General features: G+C 42.2%; 2 protein-coding genes across 5 annotated transcripts in view; one reads left to right on the top strand and one right to left on the bottom strand.

Moving 5' to 3' along the window:
* Positions 1–22,883, bottom strand: part of BICRAL (BICRA like chromatin remodeling complex associated protein) — a 45,126-nt gene extending 22,243 nt beyond the window's left edge. The window contains exons 1-2 of one of the 4 annotated variants that reach the window (XM_036380264.2): positions 13,094–13,288; positions 5,516–5,611 (exon numbers count right to left, since the gene is read on the bottom strand). The gene's annotated coding sequence lies outside the window, so the exon portion shown is untranslated. Of the gene's footprint in view, positions 1–5,515; positions 5,612–11,886; positions 12,418–13,093; positions 13,289–22,867 lie in introns of those variants that run through there. The other 3 variants (XM_054514339.1, XM_036380263.2, XM_036380262.2) reach the window with 3 other exon arrangements.
* A 162-nt stretch (positions 22,884–23,045) lies between these two features.
* Positions 23,046–25,727, top strand: TBCC (tubulin folding cofactor C). The gene has a single exon (XM_036381270.1). The coding sequence runs from the start codon at positions 23,046–23,048 to the stop codon at positions 24,078–24,080; it is 1,035 nt and encodes a 344-aa protein (XP_036237163.1). The 3' UTR covers positions 24,081–25,727.
* The last annotated feature ends 163 nt before the right edge of the window (positions 25,728–25,890 follow it).

Genomic DNA, 25,890 nt, shown 5'->3' with positions numbered 1-25,890 from the left:
TTCAGCAATCCAGCTGCTTACTCTTGCATAGAGCCACCAGCTTGAGCACTGATATTGCAATTCAATGCTAAGCAAATGGCATGACATAGTATGATGTCAGGAAATTTAAATATAAATGTGTATTACTAAGAATAAATTAATAAGCAATTAGCATTCTGTTTTAACTGTACTGATAGTACTACTTACAGAAAGCTGTTATTTCCTCTAACTGCTGAAAGCATACCCATGTCTCAAGAACAAGATTCCAAAGTCTCCTAGCTAACCAAACGCAAAAATTTATACAAAGTCAAAATTATCCTTGTTTTCACACTGCAAATCTACTTTTGTATATCCCAACCCATGTGTCTGTGGAAATACTGACAGCATTATTTAAACATCATAAAATGTCTTTCCTTTACATAACCAAATATTCTCCATGATTTTATCATAATAAGGGTTCACTAATACCTGAAGTGATACCACAGAACTTTCTTCAATTAATACTCTGGAGGTATTAAAACAACTGACACAAATCAAGATAAATTTGTTAAATTCACTGAATTCTTCAAAATTTGCATAGAATGATCAGAAGGAAAATAAAATGCATGTAAATACTGGTGTGAGAAAATCCTAATAGCAATACATAATCTTCACCATTACACCCCCTTCTGAACATACACTTGGCTTTACGAGCTAAACGTGATACAAGAAAAATCTACCCAACATACTGCAAACTCCTGCGAGTTTACCCCAGATAACAAAGTTTTACTGCTCCACATGATGCCATATGGTATGGGACATCCCTTTGGTCAGTTGGGGTCTGATCTGCTGACTATTTCCCCTTCCAGCTTCTTTCACATCTCCAATCTCCTCACTGGTGGGGTGCTGTGAGAAGCTGAGAAGTCCCTGACTTGGTGCAAACACTGCTCAGCAACAACTAAAACATCAGGGTGTTATCAACTTTATTCTCATCCTAAATCCAAAACACAGCTACTAGAAAGAAAAGTAACTCTACCCCAGTCAAAACCAAGACAACATCCACCCTTTATTCTATACCAACCTCATCATGCCCAGATCCGACACTTTCCAATGCATCCCACATTATCACATCCACCTTTCCTGTCTTTTGCCACATATGCAGACATACAGGCCCATAATCTATGGGCCACCCCTCTAAGATGTCCACTGAGTTCATTTAGTCCAGGACTTTGGGCTCCATCTGTCATACCATTCCTTCAAAGTGAAAGAGATGGGAAATGCTGTTGGGATTATTACATGCTGAAGTCTGGTTCCATCACTGCTGTGCTCATCTGGTTCTACCATCGCTGCACTTTGCTCAGTTTCACCAGCACTCATTCTTCATTAATCTGAGCAACCCTGACAGCAATACCATTGGCATGGCATAAAGCAACCAGAGTAGTGATGAAATACAGTAGTATACAGCAATTAACGTCCTCACTGGTTGTTCTAACCCAAAATCAAATACCCTTGAGTACATACAAGACTTCCTCATCCCTCTGCATTACCCACTAAGTGCACCCAGGTCCTTGAGCAAATCCAATCCCATGGATGGGTCTGTCTTTGCCCAAGACAGGAACAACCCAGATTGCCTTCCACAACACAATTTTCTGTGTGCACTATAGGAACTTTATCCACTTCTACAGTATGTGAAAATTTTGATTGGGCAGGACCAGCCCTTTTAGCAGATCCCCTATCCCAATGTCTGTATGTCCCAGTACCCCTTGCTCTCAGAGTGGCCTTGAACAATCCTTTGTATTGTTGGATTTTCCCAGAGGCTGATGCGTGATAGGGAAGAATATATATCCAACTTTTTCACCTAGGAGTCCATGTGGTTGCTATGGAAATGAGTCCTGTATGTCCTGTGGCTTCCACGTGCCAAATCCACAGTCCAATAAACCTGGTAGTCAAATCTGGTAGTCCCCTTCCTTCACCCAGCAGGAGGCAGGGCCCCTCTATTCCTGGTCACAGTATTTATTATTACAAACACAAATCAGCCCCCACACTGGCGGGGTAGTATGAGAAGTTGAAAAGGCCTTGGCTTGGTGCAAGCACTGCTTTGCAACAACTAAAACATCAGTGTGTTATTCTCATCCTAAAGCCAAAACACAGCACTGTTCTGGCCACTAGGAAGAAAATCAACTCTGTTCCAGCCAAAACCAGGACACTGCAGGTTTAAATCTTTTTAACTAATGCCTATTTTCAACAAGGATTACCAAACGATTAGTGCCCTGTTAATTTCAGGAGAGCAACAGAGGCAGCAGCAAGCAATCTGACAGAGTACTTGCACACCCAAAAACAAATTCACCCAAAAGTCTAGTTCAAAAAGAGGAATTTGAGCAACATGTGACCTTGACACAGATGATCATTTAAAAGTGTGTTAACAAAAGCAAGGCTGTCCTGAGGAATTTTCCTAAAATCTTTCCTATGGCACAAACGAAAGAAAAGTTTGTCACTTTTCTTGCCAACTATCTTTTCTAGTTTTGTGACCTCCTCACTGTTTGTTAACATACAGAGGGCCACAGCAACAAGTGATGTATGGAATGGGTATAAACCATATTAAGCCATGAGAGTTTGAAAATAAAACCTGTGACAATGAGTGAAGTAAAGAGTTATGAAGCCTAAACCAGTGGTCTTCAAAGCAGGATGTGTGCAAGAAAATCCAGTGGGGTGCAAGAAGAAAATATTAAAACTTCACTAGTATATGAAGGTTTAATATACACACATATGCTTGTGTATGCAAAATAATATAAATATATTGGGGACACATGTTCAAAAATCTTACCAATAGGAGTGTGCAATCAAAAACATTTGGAGACCATTGGCCTAGACCCTTAAACATTGATTCACTTCTAGATTTGGACCAGTCTTTGGAGACCTCAGCCAGTGGAAGCTCTAGGTGAGGCCTGGCTGGGCCATTGGGACCCATCAATGCATCCAGGGCTCTGCCAAGAGCCCACACTAGAGACACCTGGGGAAAATACACTTTGGGAAGAGTCACACAAACTGCTGGAGCACTGTTACAATGTAGCCTAGCAAATATCTAATTATCAATACTGGTCTACAGTGTCTAAAAAAAAAAAAAAAGCCACAAAAAAAATCTGCTTATAAGTAGGCCAAATTCAGCTCTGCTGGTGCATCCAACTAATTTACAAAGGGCAATCCTCACTAATTAGTCACAACCCAGCACAGATATTCCCTGTAGCTTATTAGCAAAGCCCCTACCATTTTATTTCTTATTTCTGCTACCACAATGTGAATACAGGATATATTTCAACTTGGATAACATGTACTTGTGCAAGAAGCCCTGCCTATCCCGTCTGGGAAATAGCGAGAGTGCCCTTTATCACACGTTCCCAAACGGAACATAAGAGAAGTTGAAAGTAATAAAACTGACAAGGAAATCCCAGCTGTGCAAGCCAATCCTCTGGGAGACTCTCATTACTTGGCCTTAAAGCCTCTGCCTTCATTTCAACACTCTGACCTACTACAGAGCAAAGAGCAACAGAAGATGAATAGAGCAGTCCTGCCCTCCTCTCATCCACTTTCCCTGGGTCAGCTCAAGGCTTTGAAGAGTCATCTGGAACAAAAACTGATCTGATAAAATACATTGATCTGTTTCAACTTAGGATGAGCTTCTTGATTGGCTGTGGCTTGCCACAGGGCTACAGCAGCACCAGTGCCAGCACAAGAGAGGGAATGAGGTAGGTGGATAGTTAAACACAGGGAAGGCAGTCGTGCTTCAGTCAGCTTAAAGCACATGGGGGCTGTAGCACACATGTGAATACACACATCACCACAGTGCAGGCAGCGGGCCAGGGGAGCGATTATTCCCTTTCTACCAGCACTCGTGAGCTCCCAGCCAAAATCTGTTGGGCTTTTACACACAGACACTGCTCTTAAGAATACAAAACAACCTGAAGGAGTCCAACAGAGGGCAAGTAAAATCATGTGCTCACAGGAAGGAACTGCTTTTCTTAGGCCTGGACAGCAGAAGGCAAACCCAGGTGCTACCTGCAGCCTGCTAAAAGAGGGACAAAGATGAGCCAAGCAGGGTGCCTCTTGTCAGCACACAGCAAGACACAAAGCAAGAGCCAAAAGATCTAACACAAAAAATCCCAACCAGATGCAAGGAAAAACATTCACAAATAAGAATGTTCAAGCAAGGGGTTGGAATCATCCTCTTTGGAAATTTTCAAAACACAAACGGCCCTCACCAACCTGTTCTAACTATGAAGCATGTTCTGCTTACAGAAGAGGGCAGGGCCAGGTGGACCTTACCACCCTCAATTTTTAACCAACATGCTACACAATCCACAGTATCGTGTAACACATGCAGGGCCTATGACCTGCAGTGCCATTAAAACCAGATTTGACCAAAAGCAGTCCAACTATTCACACACACTTCAGATACTATCCATATTCTAGGAGCTGCAAACACTGGATTTTAAATTTACTTAAGTTATATTCCAGCTTGCAACAAGAGAATTATACTTCTTTCTCAAAGTCACTTATAATTTCATACAGCCTTAACAGATCGTTTCAGATACAAAGCAATAAACCTATTTTCACTTCCTGTAAAAAGCACAAGCTAATCTAGAACAGTAATTTCCAAAAAGTGTGATATAATCAACATCAAAATATGGTAAGTCACACATAAATAAATCTACCTGCAAAACTGTTGGTAAAATCTAGTTTTGTGCAAATACATGAGATCCATTCCTGATTGGCAGCATGACTCCTGAGAGTGAACAATGACCTTTGGAAATCGATGCTTTAGAGCAAGGTAATGACTGCTGTTGCTAAACCTTTATAATGGGAGATAATCAAACTTGCACACAGTAACATCCCCAGCACCTGAAGCAATTACTGTTGGAGTTATGACATACACCCAGTGATCCTCACAACTTCAGTATGCCTTTGTACACATCCTGTCAGCAGGAATTCTGACAAGATCTCTCTCATGCTTTATAATGAACCTGTCCTATAATATCTTCTAAATTGTTCTGTTGCTCTATCATTTTCCATTCAGAATTTTAATCTACAATCCCAACACAAGTATGGAATATCTGAAGTGCATTGCCACTGGAAAAACAATCACCACAAAACAAAACCAGAACAAATCAGTTACTGCAACAGTCACTGCAGAGAATGGTACTGCTGTGAACTGAGCGTGCTACATCAAATTCGTGGCATTTTCACCCCTCACAACCTTTCTGAGCACAGAGTAAGATAACTCCATTTAACCCAATCCATCCCTTGCTAAATTACATAAAAGGATTGCAGCAGCATTAAGTGACTCCACACTGACTGCAGAGATCAAACACCCAGAACTGAAGTCCTTACCTCACACAAAATTCCACCAAAACTCTCATTAATTTCCACAGTGCTAATATTTTGCTCTGTGTGCTTTGAACTAGGGGGGAAAACCCCAAGCTGTTTCATCATCCCCTGGGTAACATATCATCCTAGTGTGCACTTCTGATTGCTAAGGCGCTGTAACCACTGCCTGCCTTACCCTGTCAGTTCTCTCTCAGGTTCCTATCCAACAGGCAGCCTCGGATTCAGTGAAGGAAACTCCTAGACAGGAACAACCAGACCTCATTTGCATTCTCTGCAACACAGAAGTGTAAGAAAAGAGTGTAAACTCAAACCCTTATTATCATGCAGTTTATTCTAAAATTTAAAGTCAATACTACTTTTGAGCAATCTAGTATCTTGCAAAGTGAATTTCAGACTCTTGTAAGTAACCAAGACTCTATCTTATTATCAACTTAAGAGCTGCTTACCACGTCAAGCCCTGTGTTTTCAAGAAACTGATTTTTACATGGATGGAATACAAAAATTTATATTAAGAGGTATTTCCACTCCCCCCTCCCATTACTGTAAAAAAATTATATGCTGCAGGACAATGACAAGTACTCAATGGAAAAGAGGTAAATATTGAAAAATTAATTGCAAATTAAAACCTCACTCGGAAGTTGTAATTATCCAAAAATGGTCATTTCAAGACAACAGGAGTAAGGAAAAATAATCATTTTAAAATGCATTTTGTGAAACACAAAGACTTACTATTCACTCATAAACTAACTATGCTGTACTTATATCCTACAATATGGAATTACTCCTTATGAATATTTTCTTCTCCAGAGTAATCAAAAGTTACTACACTGTTGCAAAATCTACCAGGAACTGTGCTCTAAAATACAGCTAAAAAACTAAGAAATTTGGAATTCTAATCTAGTAACACAGTGCATTATGCAAGCATTACCTTCTTAATATTCAAAAATAAGTTTTCATTCCAAGAATCTAAATCTGAATGGTACTTCTAAGATAAATTTGCAGTGCTTGAAATTAGCTGTAAAACTGAATTAAATCATCAATATTTCAGACATCTGTATGCCACAAAGTATGAGAAGAAATTGGTAATTTTAAATATTCAAAAGAATGATGAAAAGCCTCTCTAAGAAAAACTACTCTAAAAAATAGAAATAATTCAGGAATCAGAAAAACAGCAACAGGAGAAAAACCACAAAAGTGCTTCCTCTCAGGAATTGCTAGGTGCAACATTATGCCTCTTCATGGTTTTTAAGATCTGGCAGATGAACACCCAAGAGCATCCAGCTCCACACACAGAAGGGTAAATAAAAACCACAGACAACCTACAATAGGCTGTTTATCCAACGCCTACATTTCCCTTTAGTAGGCCCTTAAAAAAAATACTGATTTGAGTTTGCCAACTGCAGTAACTTACCAAACTTCCAAAAACTACAGCGATATTTTAGTATGTTAGGGGGGAAAAAAGGAAATGTGCAGTTCAATTAACAGTATGTATGATAGTAATGGCTAATCCAGCTACAGGCAACACACCAGCTACACAAGTGAACACCCTGTGTGGCTGTCTACAGTCAGCTTCCCTGAGATACACATGTTCAGCACAGAATTTCTGATTTATTCAATACATTTTTTTTCTACTGCATCCACAGCTGTTCTTGGCAATATCAAAATCTTAACAAGACTTGTATCAGGAAACAGATTTTTTAAACCACATAGAGAAAATCCAGAGTAACCTCAGTCTGAAGGTCAGGACGCTTCCTTATCCCATGGGATCTCCCAGGCTAAAGGCTGGGCTCAGACCTTTCCTCCAGCAGTGACTATGCTCATCACTACACTATGGCCTGTTTTGGGCTCTGTCCTCCAAGCTGCTCCACCACATACCCAATTCCTCAGGAATTTCAATATTTATAAAACATTTTGAAAGGTCCCGGTTTCATCCCACAAGACGCACAGGAGGCAGGATCTCAGCAGTTCCATAGGAGGGAAACATTCACCTGCCCAGAAGATATGAGGTGCTCTTAAGCATTTCTACAAACTACTGTATGCTATAGTACAGACTATTAGCAGATGTTTTTGTGCAAAATAATACTCCAAGAAATGTTGAGTCAGTCCCTCAGATGGTTTTTACCTTGTTTCTGCTCAAGAATACACAAGCCCCATACTTCTCATTGTGAGCATATAGTTTTTAGAGATTTTGAAAAAATATTCTGCATGCCCATAACTTCTTTACGAACTGAGCGTTTCTCAGTTGATTTATAAACCAATGCCCAATTAATACCTTTTCATTGCCACTCTATTCCGTACTAATTTAAAAACCAAACTTTGCCACAAGCATGTTCAGATGAGCTAGTTAGTATCTGCTACCAACTGCCAATAATTAGCTGAACAGCCATTTATACTCCTTTCAGTTATTATGTTTGGGAGGTCTACTGAAAACTGAATAGGACTAATTGACAGATGTGTAACTACTTCAGCAGTGCAGTCCATATCAATCCAAATCCAAGCTGAAAATCCTCCATGCTGTCCTTCTTGAAGCCAATGCCTTGCTGACTGCCAATGGAAATTTCACCACCTATTTCAGTGTGGCCAAGATAACTTCTGTAGTTGCCTTATCTCAATAAATTCAAGCTCCCACACCAGATCGTGTAATTCCATGCTTGGATCAAGTTCACAGTAAAACTACTGCAAGATCCACCTGAGACAAGGCATTAAGATCAGACTTTACAAAAATAATCAGTCTCTTGCAATGAAGTTAAATCCTCCTCTCCAGACCTTCCCTCTCCATTTCACCATTGAGAAGGTATTTCTCAATACCTTCAATGAGAAAAAGGTTTCTGTGTTAGGTTTTTACAGTGATTTTACCTGCTTTCTATTTCTTTTGGTAAGGATTCCCTTAGCCCTAGAACATTTTTAAACTAGTGCAAGAAAAGAAAGGAATAATTTAAAAAAAACTTGATAGTCTCTCTGTGCTAGTTAATGATGGTAATCTTTATTTTGTCTAAAACCTCAACAATTCTCAAATAAAGCAAAATATTACAGATTGAGTAGCTGGGGTTTTTTTCAACTATGAAAGCAGGAACAAATTAACACTTGAAAAAAAAAGACACACATATTCATTTAACTATGTGATGATCTGAAAAAAACCTCAGTTCAGATTAGTGCTTACACATTTATGGTGGTGTAACAAGGGCACTCCCAAAACTGCTCCCTCTTTCAAATTACACAGTGGCAGGTCACAATGAATGTTAGAACAGTTTATTATTGTCACTGCTTTTCCTCTACCATAAGAAAGGAAAACACACTTGTTTTTGTAGACAATCCCCATGTCTATATGGCAATAAAAAAACCTTTCAAGTACAGATGCAGCTTATTCCAGCAGAACCACTGTAAGGAATTCTGCCAACTCTCTGAACAGTGACTACATTATCAAAGAGGCTCTTATGCCTGCTCTGTAGCCACTACTTAGACAGCAATGACACACTTTCATGCTGGCTGCTACAACTACCCTAAAAAGCAGCAGCCATTAGATTTACCACATGCCTAATGCAGCATGAAGAGGCACAATCATTGACCATTAGAGCCTCAGTGTGAAACCCAACTGCAGTTGTGCAGATACAACTTCTCTGGAAACCATGTGAAGTATACCAGCAAAACTCTGGAAAGGCAGCAGGCAGCTCACCCAGGCATCCCAGAGCTCTTCAGCTCTAGCCATGGGCTTTCCTCTGCTGGAAAACTCCATTAATAGAGAAAGGGACCTTGGAGGAAACTGGAAATGCAGCTTATACTAGCACAACTTTGGGGCTTTCCTCTCAGTAGAACTAAAATAAATACATAAACTGTACTGGAAAAGGACACGCGAAGGAGCTGCACATCCATAAAGTGATGTAAATACTTAGCAACAGTACAACCATCTCTGTAGCTGGGCCCACACATTTAGTGAGAGCATTTTCAAACCCAGGATACAGGTACTGCACACAAAACAAGCACTCCAAGTATGCCCAAAACAAGCACACACCTGAACACCCAGGTATCACACCAGTGAGTAAGCAAAGGTGCATCAATGGAAACACAACCAGGCTACTGTATCAACATGGTGAGTGAGCTCTGCATTCCTCCACAAGTGTAAACAAGTGGCACCCAATGCAAAGTGCTACTTGCAACAACAGCCACAAACTTTAAAGCTTGGAGAGACAAAAACACGTCTAAAAAGAACAGGTCTGGAATATTTAAGTAGTAGCCAACACAGATCTCAATGCAAGATGAGAATATACCGTGCTTTAATGCAAGCAGGCCGCTGTGCAGATTATATATAGTCATTTGGAAAGTACTAGGCCCTGAGAGAATATAAACCAGTCATTTTTATCCTGTTTCTGCCATTTCTTCACTATTTTCACAAATTAATGAAGAAAATCACACACAGTCTTCCAGACATTCAGACGTAAGAGAGAAATTTTATTACTTAAAAGTATGCTACCATTAAAAAAAAAAAGAATTCACCACCTTAATCCCAAGATTCCTGTTAATGAAAATAATCACTTCAAGAAGCAGTGAATTTAATGATGTAAAATTCCTGAAATATGTGAACAAATACTGCATTCTACATTCAAAATCTCTGTAAATAAGTTTCATAGCTGGTGTTTTATTCAAAGCTAAAATGCTAACAAGTCCCCAGGAAAGTCTTTTAAAAAGACAGTTTATATCCAGACAATTTTTTGTATATTCCAAGCAATAAGGGTATTTCACAGAAATGTTGTTTAAAACCCTTCAGCAGGCAAAAAAAAATTTAAACATTTAAATAATTAAAAATTTATAAGATTATTCCTGAATTTTAAAAAATCTCCCACTTCTATCAGGAATGAGCAGTGAGAATGGGGAAGCCATCCTCTGATGTGTCAAAAAACAGAAATCCAAGAACTACACAAGCATTCCACACTCCTTAGCAGGCACAGCATAAGCTGGTTTGGCAGCACACTTTGCTCTTCCCAGGTACAGGTGATGTTGGAATTAAGCTGAAGCCTCATGAGCTCTGAGCAGATCATACAGAAATGTTAAAAGGAAAAAAAAAAAAAAAGGTGGTTTTGGAAAAAAAGGTATTTGCAGAGCTCTTCCTAAAAACAGCACCAAAACAAAACTTCAAAAATATATTAAGGTGGAGCTGTCAAATTAAGTAATTTGGAAAAAGCAGCTTCCCCTTAGACATAAAGGAGCAATAAAAACTTGAAAATATGCTAGTCCCTCCCCCACCAAAATATTACTAGGACAGTAAGAGCAACAAAATAAGCAACCGACCCACCAAAAAATTGCCTATGCTTTTATTTTTGCAAGCACTACTGAAACCTCTTCAGTGAAGAATACCTTGCCCTATGCACTACACCGGATCATCTTTTAAAGGTGGATTTCTTTTTTAATGTCATGTTTTATTTTTCGGCCATCGTTCACAAAAAATGTTCTTTCGAATCTTTTTTTAATTCCTATACGCTGAATGACCAGAAACACGTATTTCAGAGGTAAAGAAAACAAGCTTGTAAGGGCTGTTGGCGGGATTGAAGCTGCGCGCACGGGCCCGTGCGAGCCCAGGCTGTTTAACCTCAAGACGGTGGCCAAGGATTAGCAAAGGAGTGGGGGGGTACGGGAGGGAAGCAAGGCTTTGAGGATTTCGGGGAGATCTCGGCTCCCAAAGCCCAAAGCAGAAATGCTTCCCAGACAAGACACAGAAATATGGCCCGAGCTGGGCGCGACGGCACCGCCCCACACGGCGCGGCGACAGCAGAAAGGACCTTAAAATGGCGCCCGTGGGGGAGGAGAGCGGGTGAAACTGCGCAACAAACGCTGGCAGGGAGCCAGGCAGCGCCATCTTCCCGCTCCCCCGCGCAGCCGGGGCTGCCTGCCCGCCGAGCCCGGGCACGGCCGGGGCCGCCGCCGGAGCCGCTCTCCTCTCTGCCCGGCAGTCCCTGGGCCACCCCGCGCTGCCCAGCCCGGGGAAGGAGAGGAGCGGCGAGCACGGAATGGCGAAAGGCAGAGGCCTCCACATCTCATTCCTCCCCACAGTGATTAACAACAGCTCTGAGGAAATATATGCGTGCCCTCTACACGTCGTTCGATTTTGCCCAGCTTTTAACGTCTCTATACCTGTTTTCTGCCATCATCTGTAACTGAATTTTGTAATAAATACCAAAAAGCAAAATATAATTTACATACTGAATACCGCCCATGACTCAATAAATGTGAACAGTGACCCTTTTAGAAAACCCCCTTCACAACCTACTATTCTCTTAAGCCACAAGTAAAAAAATCTATTTACAAAATATTGCTTCTTTTTACGCAAAATAATCCCAGCAGCACAAAGGATCGGGTTCACATCCACTCTACAGCGAAGCCAAAGGGGTCACTCCAGAAAGAGACGCTTTATTGTGTTTTAAAGAGGCGTTACAATTAAATATTTTCTCTCTCCAAAAGAAAAATAAAAAAATACATAAATAAAATAAAAGGCACATCGAAAAACTTGATCCCGAAAAGGCGAAAAAAAAAAAAATCGCATTAGCCCAAACCTACCGCCCGAGCATTTCGCGCACCCACAAAAAGCGGCACCGTTTCCATTCCTCGGTTAAAAGCAGGAGGCACGGAGCGATTCGGAGGAAATTGCAAATAAAAAACAAAACAAATCAAATCAAATCTAGTGGCGACACTGAAAACGAGGAAATGAGTGAAAAATAAATCCCCAGCAGGTACAACTCTGAGACACAAGCTCAAAGAAAAGACAAGATTAGGGTGGTGGCGAGTGGAAGGGGGAAAGAAAAAAATCAAGCCATGAGCGAAAAAGGAAAAAAGAAAAGAAAAATCCTTCCCAGCTGCACAGCCAGGAGAGAGACGAAGTGTCTCCATTTTCCCGACGAGGAGGAAGAAAAGACTGTTTCACAGACCACAGAGCTTTAGAGAAAAGCAAAGAAACGAGGGGGGAAAAAAAAGAGGGAGGAGATTTGAAAAGATTATTTTTCTTTCTCCCTCACACACTCTCTCTATCCCCCTCTCTCCCTCTCACTCTCTCACACTCACACATACACACACACACTCTCTCTCCCTCCTCTCCTCTTTCCATCCCTCTCTTGATGGCCATCAAGGGGGCGGAAAAAAAAAAAAAAGACAACAACAACAACTAATTTTAAACCGGCTCAATCAATGAGTCATTAAAAGAGATTTTTCTTCCCTCCTCTCCTGAATTTGCATGGCATCAGCAAGGAAAAAAAAAAAAAAAACCCACCCCAAACCTCTCCCCTCTCTGCAGCTATCAGCCTGGACCTGAAACCTTATCTCTCCCTTCAACCCCCCCCCCCCCGCGCCTTTATTTTAAGAAACAACTTTTTTTTTAAGTGCCCTCAGCAGCCACCACCACCATCCTCGCGGAAAAAAAAAAAATTAATATATATAGTTCATTTCCATGTGAATCCACATCTGCCCAAACAACAGCCACCCACAAAATATCCCTCTTCTTCCTCCTCGTCTCCCCTCTCGCTCGCTCTCTCTCTAGATATATATTTATATACATAGCCCCAGAGCCAATAGCTCTCTGGGCTGAAACCTAATATCCTGGTTTTGGCAACTCCTGGTTGTTAATTTGCTCCTCTTTCTTTTCTGTCTGTCTGGGGATAGATTTCCCCCCTCTCTTTTCCCTCCCCGAAGGAAGGGAGGAAGGAGGTTGTGTGTTTTTTTTTTCCTTGAAATTTTTATCACAAAATTATAATACACTCAAAGGGAAACTCACCGTCATGAAAAAGCAGTGCCTTGTCAACGGGGTTTCTTCGCCATCACATCAGGGGCTGGCAGTGTAGGAGAGAGAGAGGGAGAGCGAGAGAGCGAGGGAGGGAGGGGGGAGAGCGAGCGGGAGAGGGAGCGAGCGAGAGAGGGGGAAAGAGAAAGCGAGCGGGAGGAGAGCGCGGCTCCGCTCGGCTCCGCTCCGCGCCCGCACCGCCGCCGCCGCCACCGGCACCGGCACCGCACCGCCGGGCCCGGCACGGCACGGCCGCGCAGCTCCGCCGGGACACAACGCCGCAGACCGGCGCCCGGGCACACGCACCGCCGCCCTGGCATGATGAGTCCCCAGCCCCGGCGCGATCCTCGCTCCGCGTTTAAAGCCAGGCCCTTTAAAAACTTCGGCTCCTTTTTTTTGGGGAGGTTGTGTTTTTCAGAAATCCGTAGGTCTGGAGACCTAGCCTAGGATGCTGGCTTTAGGTTAAAAGTTGGGGTTTGTTTGGGGTTACAGGGAAGTAAAACAAAGTTTTTATCCTATTAAAATGAACGTTAATGTTAACAATTTGGCTGATTTCCTTCATATTAAAGCTGTAAATCACTATAAGCTTGGTGGGTGGGAGGGGGTCCCCAGAAAAGTAAATGGAAGTGCAGGGGGCTCCCCAGAAAAATAAATGCAAGGTCACCTTGAAAAATACAAGATTTGATCCCCTGGCAAGCTATACTATTTAAAGTATTTTTAGATATGTTCTTATCAGCCTTGCTGGAAACAAATTACATGGACTTCAACTACTTTAAAAAGTTTTGGGTAACCTAAAAATGTTAATTTGAAGTCAAAGGTTATAGCACTGAGAATTCATTAATGCTATTCTACAGTTTACTTCAGCTAAAAGCATTAATAACTTTGTTCAAACCTTTTTTGTTATAGAAAACTATTCCAATTTCCACCATTCACTTCATTAATTGATTGAAAACAATTTAATTCTAAAAAATTAATTATTTTTGCAGATAATTCAGAGAAGCCTGGTTTATTAAAAAAAACCATTTTGATTGAAAGCAGATTTTTAGCATGCAGATAGATATATGTATGGTAATGCTTTTAAAACAACAACAAAAAATCTATTTAAGACCCTTATTCTGCTAGTTATGGTAATTCCCAAGGACTTTACTATTTTATTCCTAAGTAACTTTATTAAAACTCCTTAGAGACAAGGATTTGAAGACTTTACTTAGTAGCACATCCTTCTTTATTAGCTTCACCCAGCTCAAAAAATCCCTCTCACAATGCTTTAGGTTTTTTGAGCAACTATATCAAAATGGTCAAGGGCAGTGCACTAAGTGAATCTTCTCAAAGAACTTGGCCAGATTGCTTATCTTAAAAAAAAAAAAAATCTCACCACCTTAGCATTGTTTTTCAATTAGAATCTGGTTATATTATTTTTTTAATTAATCAATCAATTCCAAACTTTTGCCAAAGCCAAGACTCACCTACAAACCTTGTTTACATGCACAGCCCCAGTAGAAAAGTGAGGTGAAGTTTCAGATCACTTCCAAAGTGGAAGGGTTAGGCCCAAGCAAACAAACCTTAGCACGAGTCCAGCAGATCCTTTGTGCAGCCCAGACCGAACCTGCACGTGGCTGTGCCTTGGCCATCAGCCAGATTATTAACTGCACTTTTCATGAATGCAGCAAGGACCCCAACAGCCACAGTATGGACACAAACACCACATGCCAGAGAGCTCTGCAGGAGCTGTAAGCCCATACTCCTGACACCAGCATTAGAAAATTCAAAAGGCCAACATTTCAAGGTTCCTAACTTCAGTAAATGCTTCAAGGCTAACCTCTGCCCTGAATTCAAACCTGCTCAGCTTCACTGGCTTTGGAGAATATTGCCCAAGTGAGAACTTGTATGGAGGAACACCACCAGCATTCTCATTTGCTTAACAGGAAGGAACTTTGCTTCGGAGGTTACAAGGCCGAGCATCTGATCAGTATGTTGTTATTATTACTACTCTCCCAGTCCTACAGAAACCACAAATAGGAAGCAGGCAATACGATATAAAGAAGGAACCGGAGAAAGGAAGGCAAGTGATTTTGAATGGATTCTGTTACAATAAGAAACACAAGGAATCCTACGTAAGTTTTCCATGATGGTACCATAACTTACTTTCCCTAAAGGATGTTTCAAGGCAGCATTGACAATAGCATTACTAAGCAGGTACAGTACAAAAAGGGAAGGAGAACTAACATCATCTATACAATGAAGCACCCTGCAGTAACTAGATTTCTCCATATCTACACACATTTGCTATATTTGTTCACAGGTAGAAATGGTTACCAAAAAAAATCAAGGGTTGGATGTAGCTTTATAGGTCATATTGAAGTACACACTTAATGTTACCTTCAATACTAAGAGGTCTGAATGCAGTCATCAGCTGTAATGTCACCACTTTCAGGTGTACTACAGAATTTCTCAGACCATGTTTGTAAAGAACTACTGCTTTTTCCTGGCAGGTACTCATGCTGTTTTAAGAGCATCACATGGTGTTTCAGAACTGGGTGTCTCTGCCCCAAGAGGTTGCCCCTCTTCTCACTGCCTTACTGCCTGAATACAAAAGACTCTTGTATGTCAACATTCTTCTACCTCAAGGTCACCTGCTCAGAGCTGTCATCTTCAACCAGAGTCCTATGTACAATGCACAATCAGTTGCTGCCTTTCTTTAGCTTTCACCATCACATTAATACATTTTCTTTGCTGTAGCAGCTTTAGAAGGAGCAAGGGGAAATAAGCACAAGAAAGGAAAGACCAATGTCAAAAGGAAGAAGAGAAATCTTTGGAAGACTGAGAGACGTTGGTGTAAAAACAGCTACTGGGAACGTCGTGCACTCATCACACAACAAACTACTTGGCTGTATTTTGACACCAGCTGTCAAACTGCGACCATGCTGTTTAACAAATACCACTCTCATAGGTGTGCAAAGACACCAAATGACATTTGGAGTGATCCAATACATTGCCCTGAAATGACAGACTCTGAAGAACTGAAAACTATGCTTAGATATTGAGAGGGAGAAAATAAGAGTGTACAAAACACCGTCATTCATTCTGTCTCCAGGTTTCTCCTACATCAAGTCACTTTGCTGATATTCAGCCCATTTTTTCAGGTCTGCATCACATGCACTCCAATTCTTGTTCAATCATAAATTAGTACCCCAAAAGAAGGTAAGGCAGCAATAGATTCATAATGAAGAATGTAAGGACTAAACTAGTGCACTAAAGGAATTCTTTCCACAGCCATCCCAAGGTTTTTGCATGAATAGATGGTTTGTACCATCAACCCACTGCATCCTTTCAGAGATATATTGCATAGAAAAGAATGCCATTTTTTTCACTGCAGCCTTGCTTCTTCAGACTGAATCCTTCAGCTCTATTGATGACACTTCTTCCTCCCATGCCTTCTCTTTCCATTCATTGTGTTTCTTATGTCAGCTCATCACCAGTCACACCTTTTACCTATCTACATATGGCTTAATTAATTATTTAAATTTTAAAAAATAACTAAGCTTGAAGGCACAGAAACAAATAGGTCATCATTAAAGGGCAGAAGCAATAGAGAGGTAGAGGTCACTTGAAAAGTAGGGCACCCAAATACAGTGGCATGAAAGCAGACAAGGACTTTAACTTGGAATATAAATGTAGCATATAACATGAAAAATGCAGTTCAATATCCACCAAATTCTGAACAATTACCACCACTATTTTGATGACTCACCCATAAAAGTTACCTAAACATTATAAGGTTCAGCTTGATACCATGCCTTCCTTACCCAAAACAGTACTTACAAAACCTGGATCATAATTGCATGATGTAATTTGTAAAGCAGCATGACTCCAGTATCAATCATCACACCAAAGACAGGACTACTTAACCAAAGGTATCTTAAGGGGTGATTGGTAAGGACATAGGCAGTAAGAGGGGGTAATGAAGAGTGAACCTCAGAACAAGAGATTTCCACCAATACAGAAGACAGACAGGTTTCTGTGACTGGAGATTGTGTGAAGGCAAACAGGGCTGGTCTATGATGAATCTAAAAACAGGTTTTGGAGAACTGTGCTTCTCTGAGATGAGCATCTGACATACAGCAGACAATTAAGAAAAGCCAAAGAAAACATGGTGACTGGATGTTCCATTTAAACAAATGGCAATTCAAAATTATTACTGGAACAGATCAAGAATTACTATATCATTCTCTAGAATATTTAAATATAGAATATATATATTTAATATAGTCTCATATTCTTCAGCTTAAAGTACCCTAAAAAGGAGAATTAAGTTTGAAAGATTACTAGCTCTCACTTCCAAGTTAGAATAATCTTAAGATATTCAGCCACTGAAATGTATCAGAAAAAAATAAAAATACCCTCACCTCTGGAGACAGAGCTTTATTACAGAAATAATGGAGAAGTAATCTTGCCCAACTAACACTGTCAAAACTGATGGAAGAATTTAAACTAAAACTGATGGCAGAAAATGGGACAACATTCTATCATATTCATAGTTAATTTGGCTAGCACAAATTAATGGAAAAAATCAGATAAGTAAGGATACAGAAATACAGATGAACATATTAATGAATAGTTGGACACAAGGATTTGGGTGTCGGTGTTTTTGGTTTTTTTTTAAACATAGTACTAATTAAAAACAGCAGCCTGGCAATGAAACTAACAAGAGAAGCATTCCTAATACAACCGAGGTGTTGTAGATGTTGTTTAAAAAAATAAAACCAAACAAAAAATGGGAGGAATTTAAGCAAAAAAAGGAGGCCTAAAACATGAAATAAGGCGATATAGGGATACAGAAACACAGTGGAATAGTAAATTATACCAAAGCCATTTGTGTTCTTGAAAGCAACACAGACCTGCTAAGCTATACTTGTATAAGGACAAGACAGAATGGACAAACAGAAGGGACCTTATGAATAAAGCACCACCTGACTCAGAACTTTTGAGACAGAATAGTTTTACTTGGACATTTCTGAGTTCCTGCTATGAAATGAACTGGGTAAGATTTGGATATGAATGAAGATTGCTGTAAAAGAAGTCTTTTTATTATGACTAGAAAGGGTATCAATATGAATGGAATTTATTCTCAGATTTAGACTGGAGAACAAATGCTAATAATAGGAGGAGGAAGCCCTCATTCAAAATTATAGCTGACAGACTTTTTCCCAAGATGAATAAATGGCAAAAAGAATACAAGTATAGTTTTATCCACTAGGGAATATACTGCGGGAGAGCTAATAGGAAAACTTGGATATGACTTGGAGTTAATTCTATTAAATCACTCAGAAAGATAAATGGAATATGTTTGCAAGTAAGATTCACAATTCTAAAATATAAAATATTTTTATATGCTATTGATCCTAGGTGGTCCATTGAACTGGCTAGTCCAATAACCATAGTTTTCTGAAATGCATTTAAAAAATAATTGTAAAAGTATCTGAAATGTAAAGCAAGGCAATGAAAAAACTCTCAGAAACTCCATAACTAATAGAATAATTGCCTCAAAGGGAGAGTCCATAAAGCAGTAACTGTAGCTTACATACAAAGTCTCCAGAATTTACCTACAGTCAATTAGCAAGTTAGGATTCTATATAGCAGCCAGCAGCTAGACCTGGACCAAACCTAAGTCATTTCCTGCTCTTGTGTTTAGCATATTTGGGCCTTGCTTTGTTAATCTGAAAGTACCTTTTGTCATAAAGTGCTATGCTTTGAAGCCTGTCCCTGGTTTTGAAGGATAACTCATTTTTGTAGAAATTAATCTGGTTTTCCACCTTTGGCATTGGAAATACCATGTTCTCAGAAGGGAGCAGCTCAGACTAGTTTCCAAACAAGTGCACCTTGACTGGTTGGAATATAATTAGTATCTTACGCATTCCCAAGGATTACATTCAAAGTTTTGGCATTACTCACAGCAATTAAGTTGCACCAAGCAAGTCTCATAGTTTTAGCTTTAACACTCAATAAGTGATTTTAAAACACGTGTATTTTACATTGTCCTGGCTTTCCATATGGCCAGATATATATAAAGCACAACATTTTAGTGCAAACAAAAGCTTTAAAAAAAAAATCAGTATGCCATACGTAACATTCAAAGAATTTCTTTTTTCCAAATGAACCGAGATACAGTAACTCAACATTCACTTTTAATGAAGCCCCATTGCACCGTGACAAATGTGCAGCCTACAGTATCTTAAATGAATCATAATATGGCTTACATCTTTAATGCCTGATCACAGAGGCAGAGGAGTTCAAAGAGCCCTTACTAAAACCATCAGTAGAAACGCTGGTTGCACAAGCCACTGAAGTACCTACTTTGTAGCCAGAAGTAATTACGCTGCTCTGCTAATCTCTGCTGCAGAAACTCAGTCTAACAGACAGAGATCACATCTATCAGATAAGGGCTCCATGCAAGGCACAGAGGCTGCTGCTTTTCTTGAAAACACGCACAGCATTTTTGTGTGTGTGATGGTGCAACATACATGCATAACATCCTTTGGAATAAAAATTGTCAGTGCTGGGAATACATATTGATGAGAAGGAATAACTCCACTTCCTTCCTTCCTCTGCTTGAGAGACTGCAAATCTACACCTTGAGATCACGCCGCATCTCTGAGGTCCCTGACTTTTACAAGCACAGGAACCTCAGGTGTAAGAATCCATTATTATGAGGCTGAGCACACAGTTGCCTCTGTGGATCTCCCTTTTATTCCCCACTCTTCTTAAAATAATGATGGAACAAGACAGGATCTTGAACCTTCAGCTGAACTACACAATACATCTCACTTAAAAGGCTATGAGATAATGCTGTTGAGCTATAGCAAATCAGTAGGAAATATTTCAGGCAGATAGCATTCGTGACTGATAACCATGGGACACAGACTTAAACCTGGAAGCACGCACGGAGCTCATGTTTCCACACTTTCACAGCACTAGATCAAAGTAAACAAGTGCAACCTGCACCTTCACATAAAATAAATGACACCGTAGAGTTCAAACAATGGCACAAGGTCTCACTGAAATGACTGCTACTACCTTCAAACCAGAAAGGAACAAAAGCACAGACAAGAGGGAAAAAATAGGAAAAAATATAACACAGAATTATGTACCTTACTTTTTCTCATATCCTCAAACAGCCAAACTACTTGTTACAGCTTACCCAAGTGACTCCAAGCCTGAGCTAGAAAGCTTACATTTTATTCAGGTGGTTACTGTCTGGCACACACAGCAGCCTCAAAACATAGAAGTTGCTGCCAGCAAAGTTGGGAGGAAAATTGTCAGTCTTTGTGTGACCACCCAAAAAAAAAAAAAAAATGCACATGCCAATATAAATTATACAAAACCTCAAATTGTAAGTGTGGAAAGTAATTTTGGAACATCAGGATGAAACAGTTGGAAGAATTTTACAGCTCCCTTTTGAATTTTTCATTATGGTCACACATTTTACCTTCTTGTCTCTGGGTATACTTTTGCTTTTGACCAAAATAACAATTGTGCACATTAGCAAGGTGAGAAGTTTCCAGTCTCTCCCAGACGCTCATATTCACAAGGGTATTTGGTCCTCATGAATTTAAACCTCTAATCACCTATAGAAAAAACAATTCAGAATACCTAGCATTCCAAGTGCCCAGATACAACAAGAAGTAATTAGTAATTATAGTTCAGCATAAAATACTTAACATTTATTCTGTGCTGTGCACACTAACATTTGCTTGCAATCCTTCCAAATGAAGTTCTTTTACCCAGTGCCGTTCATCTACGGGCTCACATCTGCATTAACAATACCAAAGCCATACTCCAGGAATATTTGTGCATATGAAAAACAGCAAAAACCTTTTTCTGTCAATATCCTCACATACAGGATAAGCCCTTCCATCACTGTTACCACCTGTATTAGCTAGACTCAAGGGAGCATAAGGCAAACAGAGCCTCCCAGCTAAAATGAAACTTCCACATCTTTCAACAACATGGAAATAAGGAATTTTTTTCTTATGGAAAATTAATTGCACCATATTCCTGCCTAAGGGAACATTGCTGGAATAACTACAGGAGTGGATTTACTCTTTATTAGAAAAAAAATAACCCTAATGATACTACTAAATGTATCATTTAAACACATTGCTAGGAAAAAATACCAAGTGAAAATATTTCAATACCCTTCCTTTTTCATGTCTGAGCACAGTGCCATTCTACAGCATAAGAGGTTTTACTTTTTAAGACTCAATCTAATTCTTCAGAACCAAAATTCTGAACACTGCAGTAGTGCAACAGATGTAATGCTGCATTAAGAGCTGTAATGCATCAAACACTTCACCTATCCCACTGCCCATGCAACCTGCTCCAAAGTGCTACTGTTACGTAAGGATCCCTTGCAATCCCTTTAGTTTATATGCTAACACTGTTAAGGAAAGAATATTCTCTATTTTAGTGTGAGTCTTTTGCAAGGATTAAAGGCATTTCACTGCCTTTCCTCTGTCATCCAAACTGGACTGACATTATTGCATATAAGGTTCAAGCACTCCATACATTCTAACAACATTATATCATATCTAACACAGAAATTAAACCACATTCTCAGGAAACAGAAAACAACAGCTACTTTGAAGCTAAAGATACTTTTAAATGCTAACCTTAAGGGACATAACAACCTATACTTCCAAACAGGAACGTAAGGTAAAGAACCCATGCTATTGCCAAACAGAAGACAGAAAAATCAGATTATCTCCTCTGGGTTTACCACCTTTTTGTTTCAATGGACAGTCTTAGGTCCTGTGTCAATTTGCTACAAGTAACTTCAAAATGACAAGGGGAAGGAGATGGCATTTGTAGAAATAGACAGGAGTTAGATTTGTTTCCATATTACTAAAAGAGTGCTTAGTGTTAACTTTCTTTGCACAAATTAAAATCCAAATAATAGGAAAAAAAATCTCAAATGAATACAGCAAAACAATGGTCACTTTCTTACTTTGCAGACAGTGTACTTAATTTCTGGTTCCTGCTGCAAATTTACTTTAATACACATCTCCTAATTATAAAAGCCTTCCTTCCCGTGTTTCCATACAGGCCTCTGTGGATTGCTCATACAGCCCTCCCTCAGGGGCACAGTAATCCACTGGCACTGCTCCCACTTTTGCCTCAAGAACCGAACTCTCTTCTGGAACAAAACACTCCAGGAACCAAATAAGCAGCGAGGAAGAAATCGATCCACCTGGCAGCACCTTTGCAGTTACCTGCAAGGCTCAGCAGCCTTTTCCTCGGCCACTTCACTGGGGAGAGGGAGGCAGCAGGGAAGGTTTATTAGAGCACGGAGCCTCCCGACGGCGCCGGCCGTGTGAGGCTGCCCGGGGACCCCACCCGGGCACGGGGCCGCGACCGCCCGGCGCCTCCGGAGAGCACGGGGCAGCGCGGGGCGCCTCGGGGCGGCCCCGAGCCCGCCCGGGAGGGCAGGTGGAGCTCTGGGCTGCGGCCCCTCCGCCTCCCGCCCGAGCCCACACCGAGCCGAGCCGCCCCTTCCCGAGTCCGCCGCTCGCGGGAGCCCCCGCGCCCAGGGCCGGCGGCGACGGGCGCGGCCCGGGAGGGGAGGTGTGGGTGTAAGCACAGCAGCGGGCAGAAGCAGGCAGCTCCGCGTGGGCACAGCGGGGGAGCGGGGCGGGGGCTCATTTATATCCCGGGAGCTAATTTGGGAAGCGGGATAACCCGCCCCGCACGGCACCTGCCGCCAGCACTCACCCCATCCCGCGGAGAGGCGGCGGCCCCTTTAAGACCGCGGGGGACCCCTCCCTCCGGCCCTCCCGCCCTCCCCCGCCGCGCGCCTCCCGGGCCGCCAATCGGCGGCGGCGACGCAGTCAGGGCTGCGGGCAGCCAATCCGCGCGCCGCTTGGTGACCGCAGGAGAGGCGAGCGGCAAGATGGCGGCGCCGGGAGAGTCCGCGGCCGTGGCGGCTCCCTCACAGCCCGAGGTGGCCGCGGGCTCGGCCGCCTCCGCCGTGGTGCTGCCGGAGCGGCTGCAGCGGCGGGAAGCGGAGCGGCAGCAGGGCGTGGAGCGGCAGCGGCAGAAGAAGGAGGCGCAGGTAGTGAAGGAGGAGCAGAGCGAGTTCTTCCTGGCCGCCTTCGCCCGGGAGCGGGAGGCCGTGGAGGCGCTGCTGGCGGCGGGGACGCTGGAGGAGGCGGCCGCCCGCCTGCAGGCGCTGCAGAAGCTGCTGACGGGCAGCGTGCGGTTCCTGGCGCCCTACGAGGTGCGGCAGGGGCAGGAGACCGTGGCGCGGCTGCAGGGGGACTTGGCGGCACGGCGGCAGCAGCTGCAGCCCAAGAAGAAATTCGCCTTCCGCGCCCTCAAGAAAGAAGCGGCCCCGGGCAGCGCCCCGCGCCCCGCCGAGCCCGCCCCGCCGGACCACGCCGCGCCCGACCCCGGCCCCGGCCTCGCCGAGGGCGAATCGGGCGGGCCGCCGCTGTGCGGGTTCAGCGGCGCCCAGGACGCGGAGCTGGAGCTCGGCCCCGCGGAGCTGCTGCAGCGGGACGTGCTGCTGTCGGAGCTGCGCGGCTGCCGGGTGCGGCTCCGCGGCAACCCCAACACGCTGCGGGTGCGCGACTGCAGCGGCTGCACCGTGCTCTGCGGGCCCGTGTCCACCTCCGTGCTGGTGGACGGCTGCAGCGACTGCCTGCTGGCGCTGGCCTGCCAGCAGCTCCGCACCCACCGCACCCGCGACTGCCGCGTCTACGTGCAAGTGACCAGCCGGGCCGTGATCGAGGCCTGCTCCGAGGTGTCCTTCGCCCCGTACTCCTGGAGCTATCCCGGTATCGAGCGAGATTTCGAGTCGTCTGGGCTGGACAGAAACAGTAACAACTGGAACCTGGTGGATGACTTTGACTGGCTGGCGACTGACAGGCCTTCGCCCAACTGGAGCCTGATCCCCGAGCAGGAGAGAATCACTTGCTGGGACTGACTGCGGAGGCAGCTCTGCCGTGCTAGAGATCCTCGTATAAACGCACTGATCCACAAACTGTGGGACTTAATCCCCGATATGCCATTAAATTATTCCATTCTGTATTCAAATTTCAAATTACAATATATGGCTGGGTTTCTTAGTTGAAACATACCAGTCAAATAGAGTTTACTCTTCTTGCACGAGTTGCTGCTATATGTATCACTGTGGGATTTGCCAATTTCTGAAGTACCTCCTTGTGAGTTAAAACCTATTCAGGTGGGACACTTAGGCCACTGATACACAAACAACAATGAGCCTCTGTTAGAGCCGTTGTGCTGCTTTCATTCACCTAGGCAGACTCTGAAATAGCTGCAAGTAGTGCAAACTCTACCGGAATGAAAAGATCAAATACCAAATTTCCCATGTTTGTGTGGTTCTCATGTTCTGATGGCAGCACAGTGTCTCTTAGGGGGAGTGCGGGGCAGTGCTGCTGTGAGGTCATGGGGTGAAAAAAGGTTCATTTAAAGGGAGAGTTTGCAACTGCACGGTGCAGCAGACTGAGATGCATCATAGGCTATGGTGCAACGATGAGCCAGTTCCTGTTGAATTGGGTTAAATCTATAGGTTGGCTTTAGCCTTTATTTCAAGTGAGAGAAGTCTAAAGGAAAAAGGCGTTCCATTAAACATCTAATGCTCTCCTAATATATTGATTACTCAAAATTCAGAAACCTATGGAGTCTGTATAAATACTAAAGCTTCACAATCTATAAATGGCATGTGAAAGGATGGTGCTTCTGTAAGCAGCTCGGAGGCATTCAGCAAGTGCTGATGAACATCACAGAAGCTGGGTTAACTGTTCCTCTGCAAGCTGAAGCTTCAGGGCAGAGATGTTCAGGGATGTCCCACTAGTTTTCCAGACAACAGGCTTTGTGTGCTGTGATCCTAATTTGCAGCACTCTGCTGCTGCATACCTGCAGTGTTGGCAGAGAGAGTCAGCAAAACAGAAAGATGAAGCACTATATTCCAATTCCTGATTTGCATGTTACCTTGCATAAAGTGCAGAATGATTTAAGTCTCTTCACTCTTGCTAAATAATAATAATAAAAAAGTAGCAGCACTGTGGAATGCAGTGTCTTTACAGTGCCCTGTTAGTGGTGCTGAAGTGACCAATGTCCATATATAAAGTATACACAGCAGTTTTAGATTTCTAAAACCCCTCCTTAACTTGTGACATTTTTCAATAAATAAATTGTTTATCTTGCCTTAGCATAAAGCTTTATTGTAAAACTTAAAATTCTTTATGCTATGCAGCCATCATCTATGTGCCTCTAACAGACACTAAATCCTAGATGAACCATCAAAAACTGCATCACTCACAGGAGAAGTACCTGAAACTTCACTTAGGTGCTTGTCTGGTCTTGAGCAGAGAATGTTTTTATATAAGTTGTTTTCAGCACATTTAATTTAAAGGGGGAGGGCAAAAGGGATTTTTTTTATATTCCTGACAATTTTCAGTTTTGTTTACTTCTGTTAATGTATATTTTTTGACTGAATTGGATTTTGCATTTCAAATATACTTGTTTTGAATTATTTTAGTTGTTCCTTTATTAGTGAGTCTTCGTTGCACTGACAGCATCATAAAATGATTTAAAGAATACACCCTCAGTCTTACTTTAATGTAATCATTTATATCCTTTGTTAGAGGGATGTGATCAGTTGTGGCTGTCAAGTTATTTTAACACATCCATCTTGGTACAGAACCTGATTTTGTAGTTAATTGTTCTCCGGATCAATCCTGTTAGCATCATCTAGCCTTGAGATTGCAAAA

This window comes from Molothrus ater, chromosome 3, assembly GCF_012460135.2.
Source record: "Molothrus ater isolate BHLD 08-10-18 breed brown headed cowbird chromosome 3, BPBGC_Mater_1.1, whole genome shotgun sequence".
NCBI lineage: Eukaryota > Metazoa > Chordata > Aves > Passeriformes > Icteridae > Molothrus > Molothrus ater.
The sequence above is the reverse complement of the archived record's forward strand: the minus strand, read 5'-3'. Positions and strand labels throughout refer to the sequence as shown.

Bases quoted from the DNA above. Each gene is read 5' to 3' on its own strand.
- TBCC (XM_036381270.1), top strand. From the start codon at position 23,046: ATGGCGGCGCCGGGAGAGTCCGCGGCCGTGGCGGCTCCCTCACAGCCC.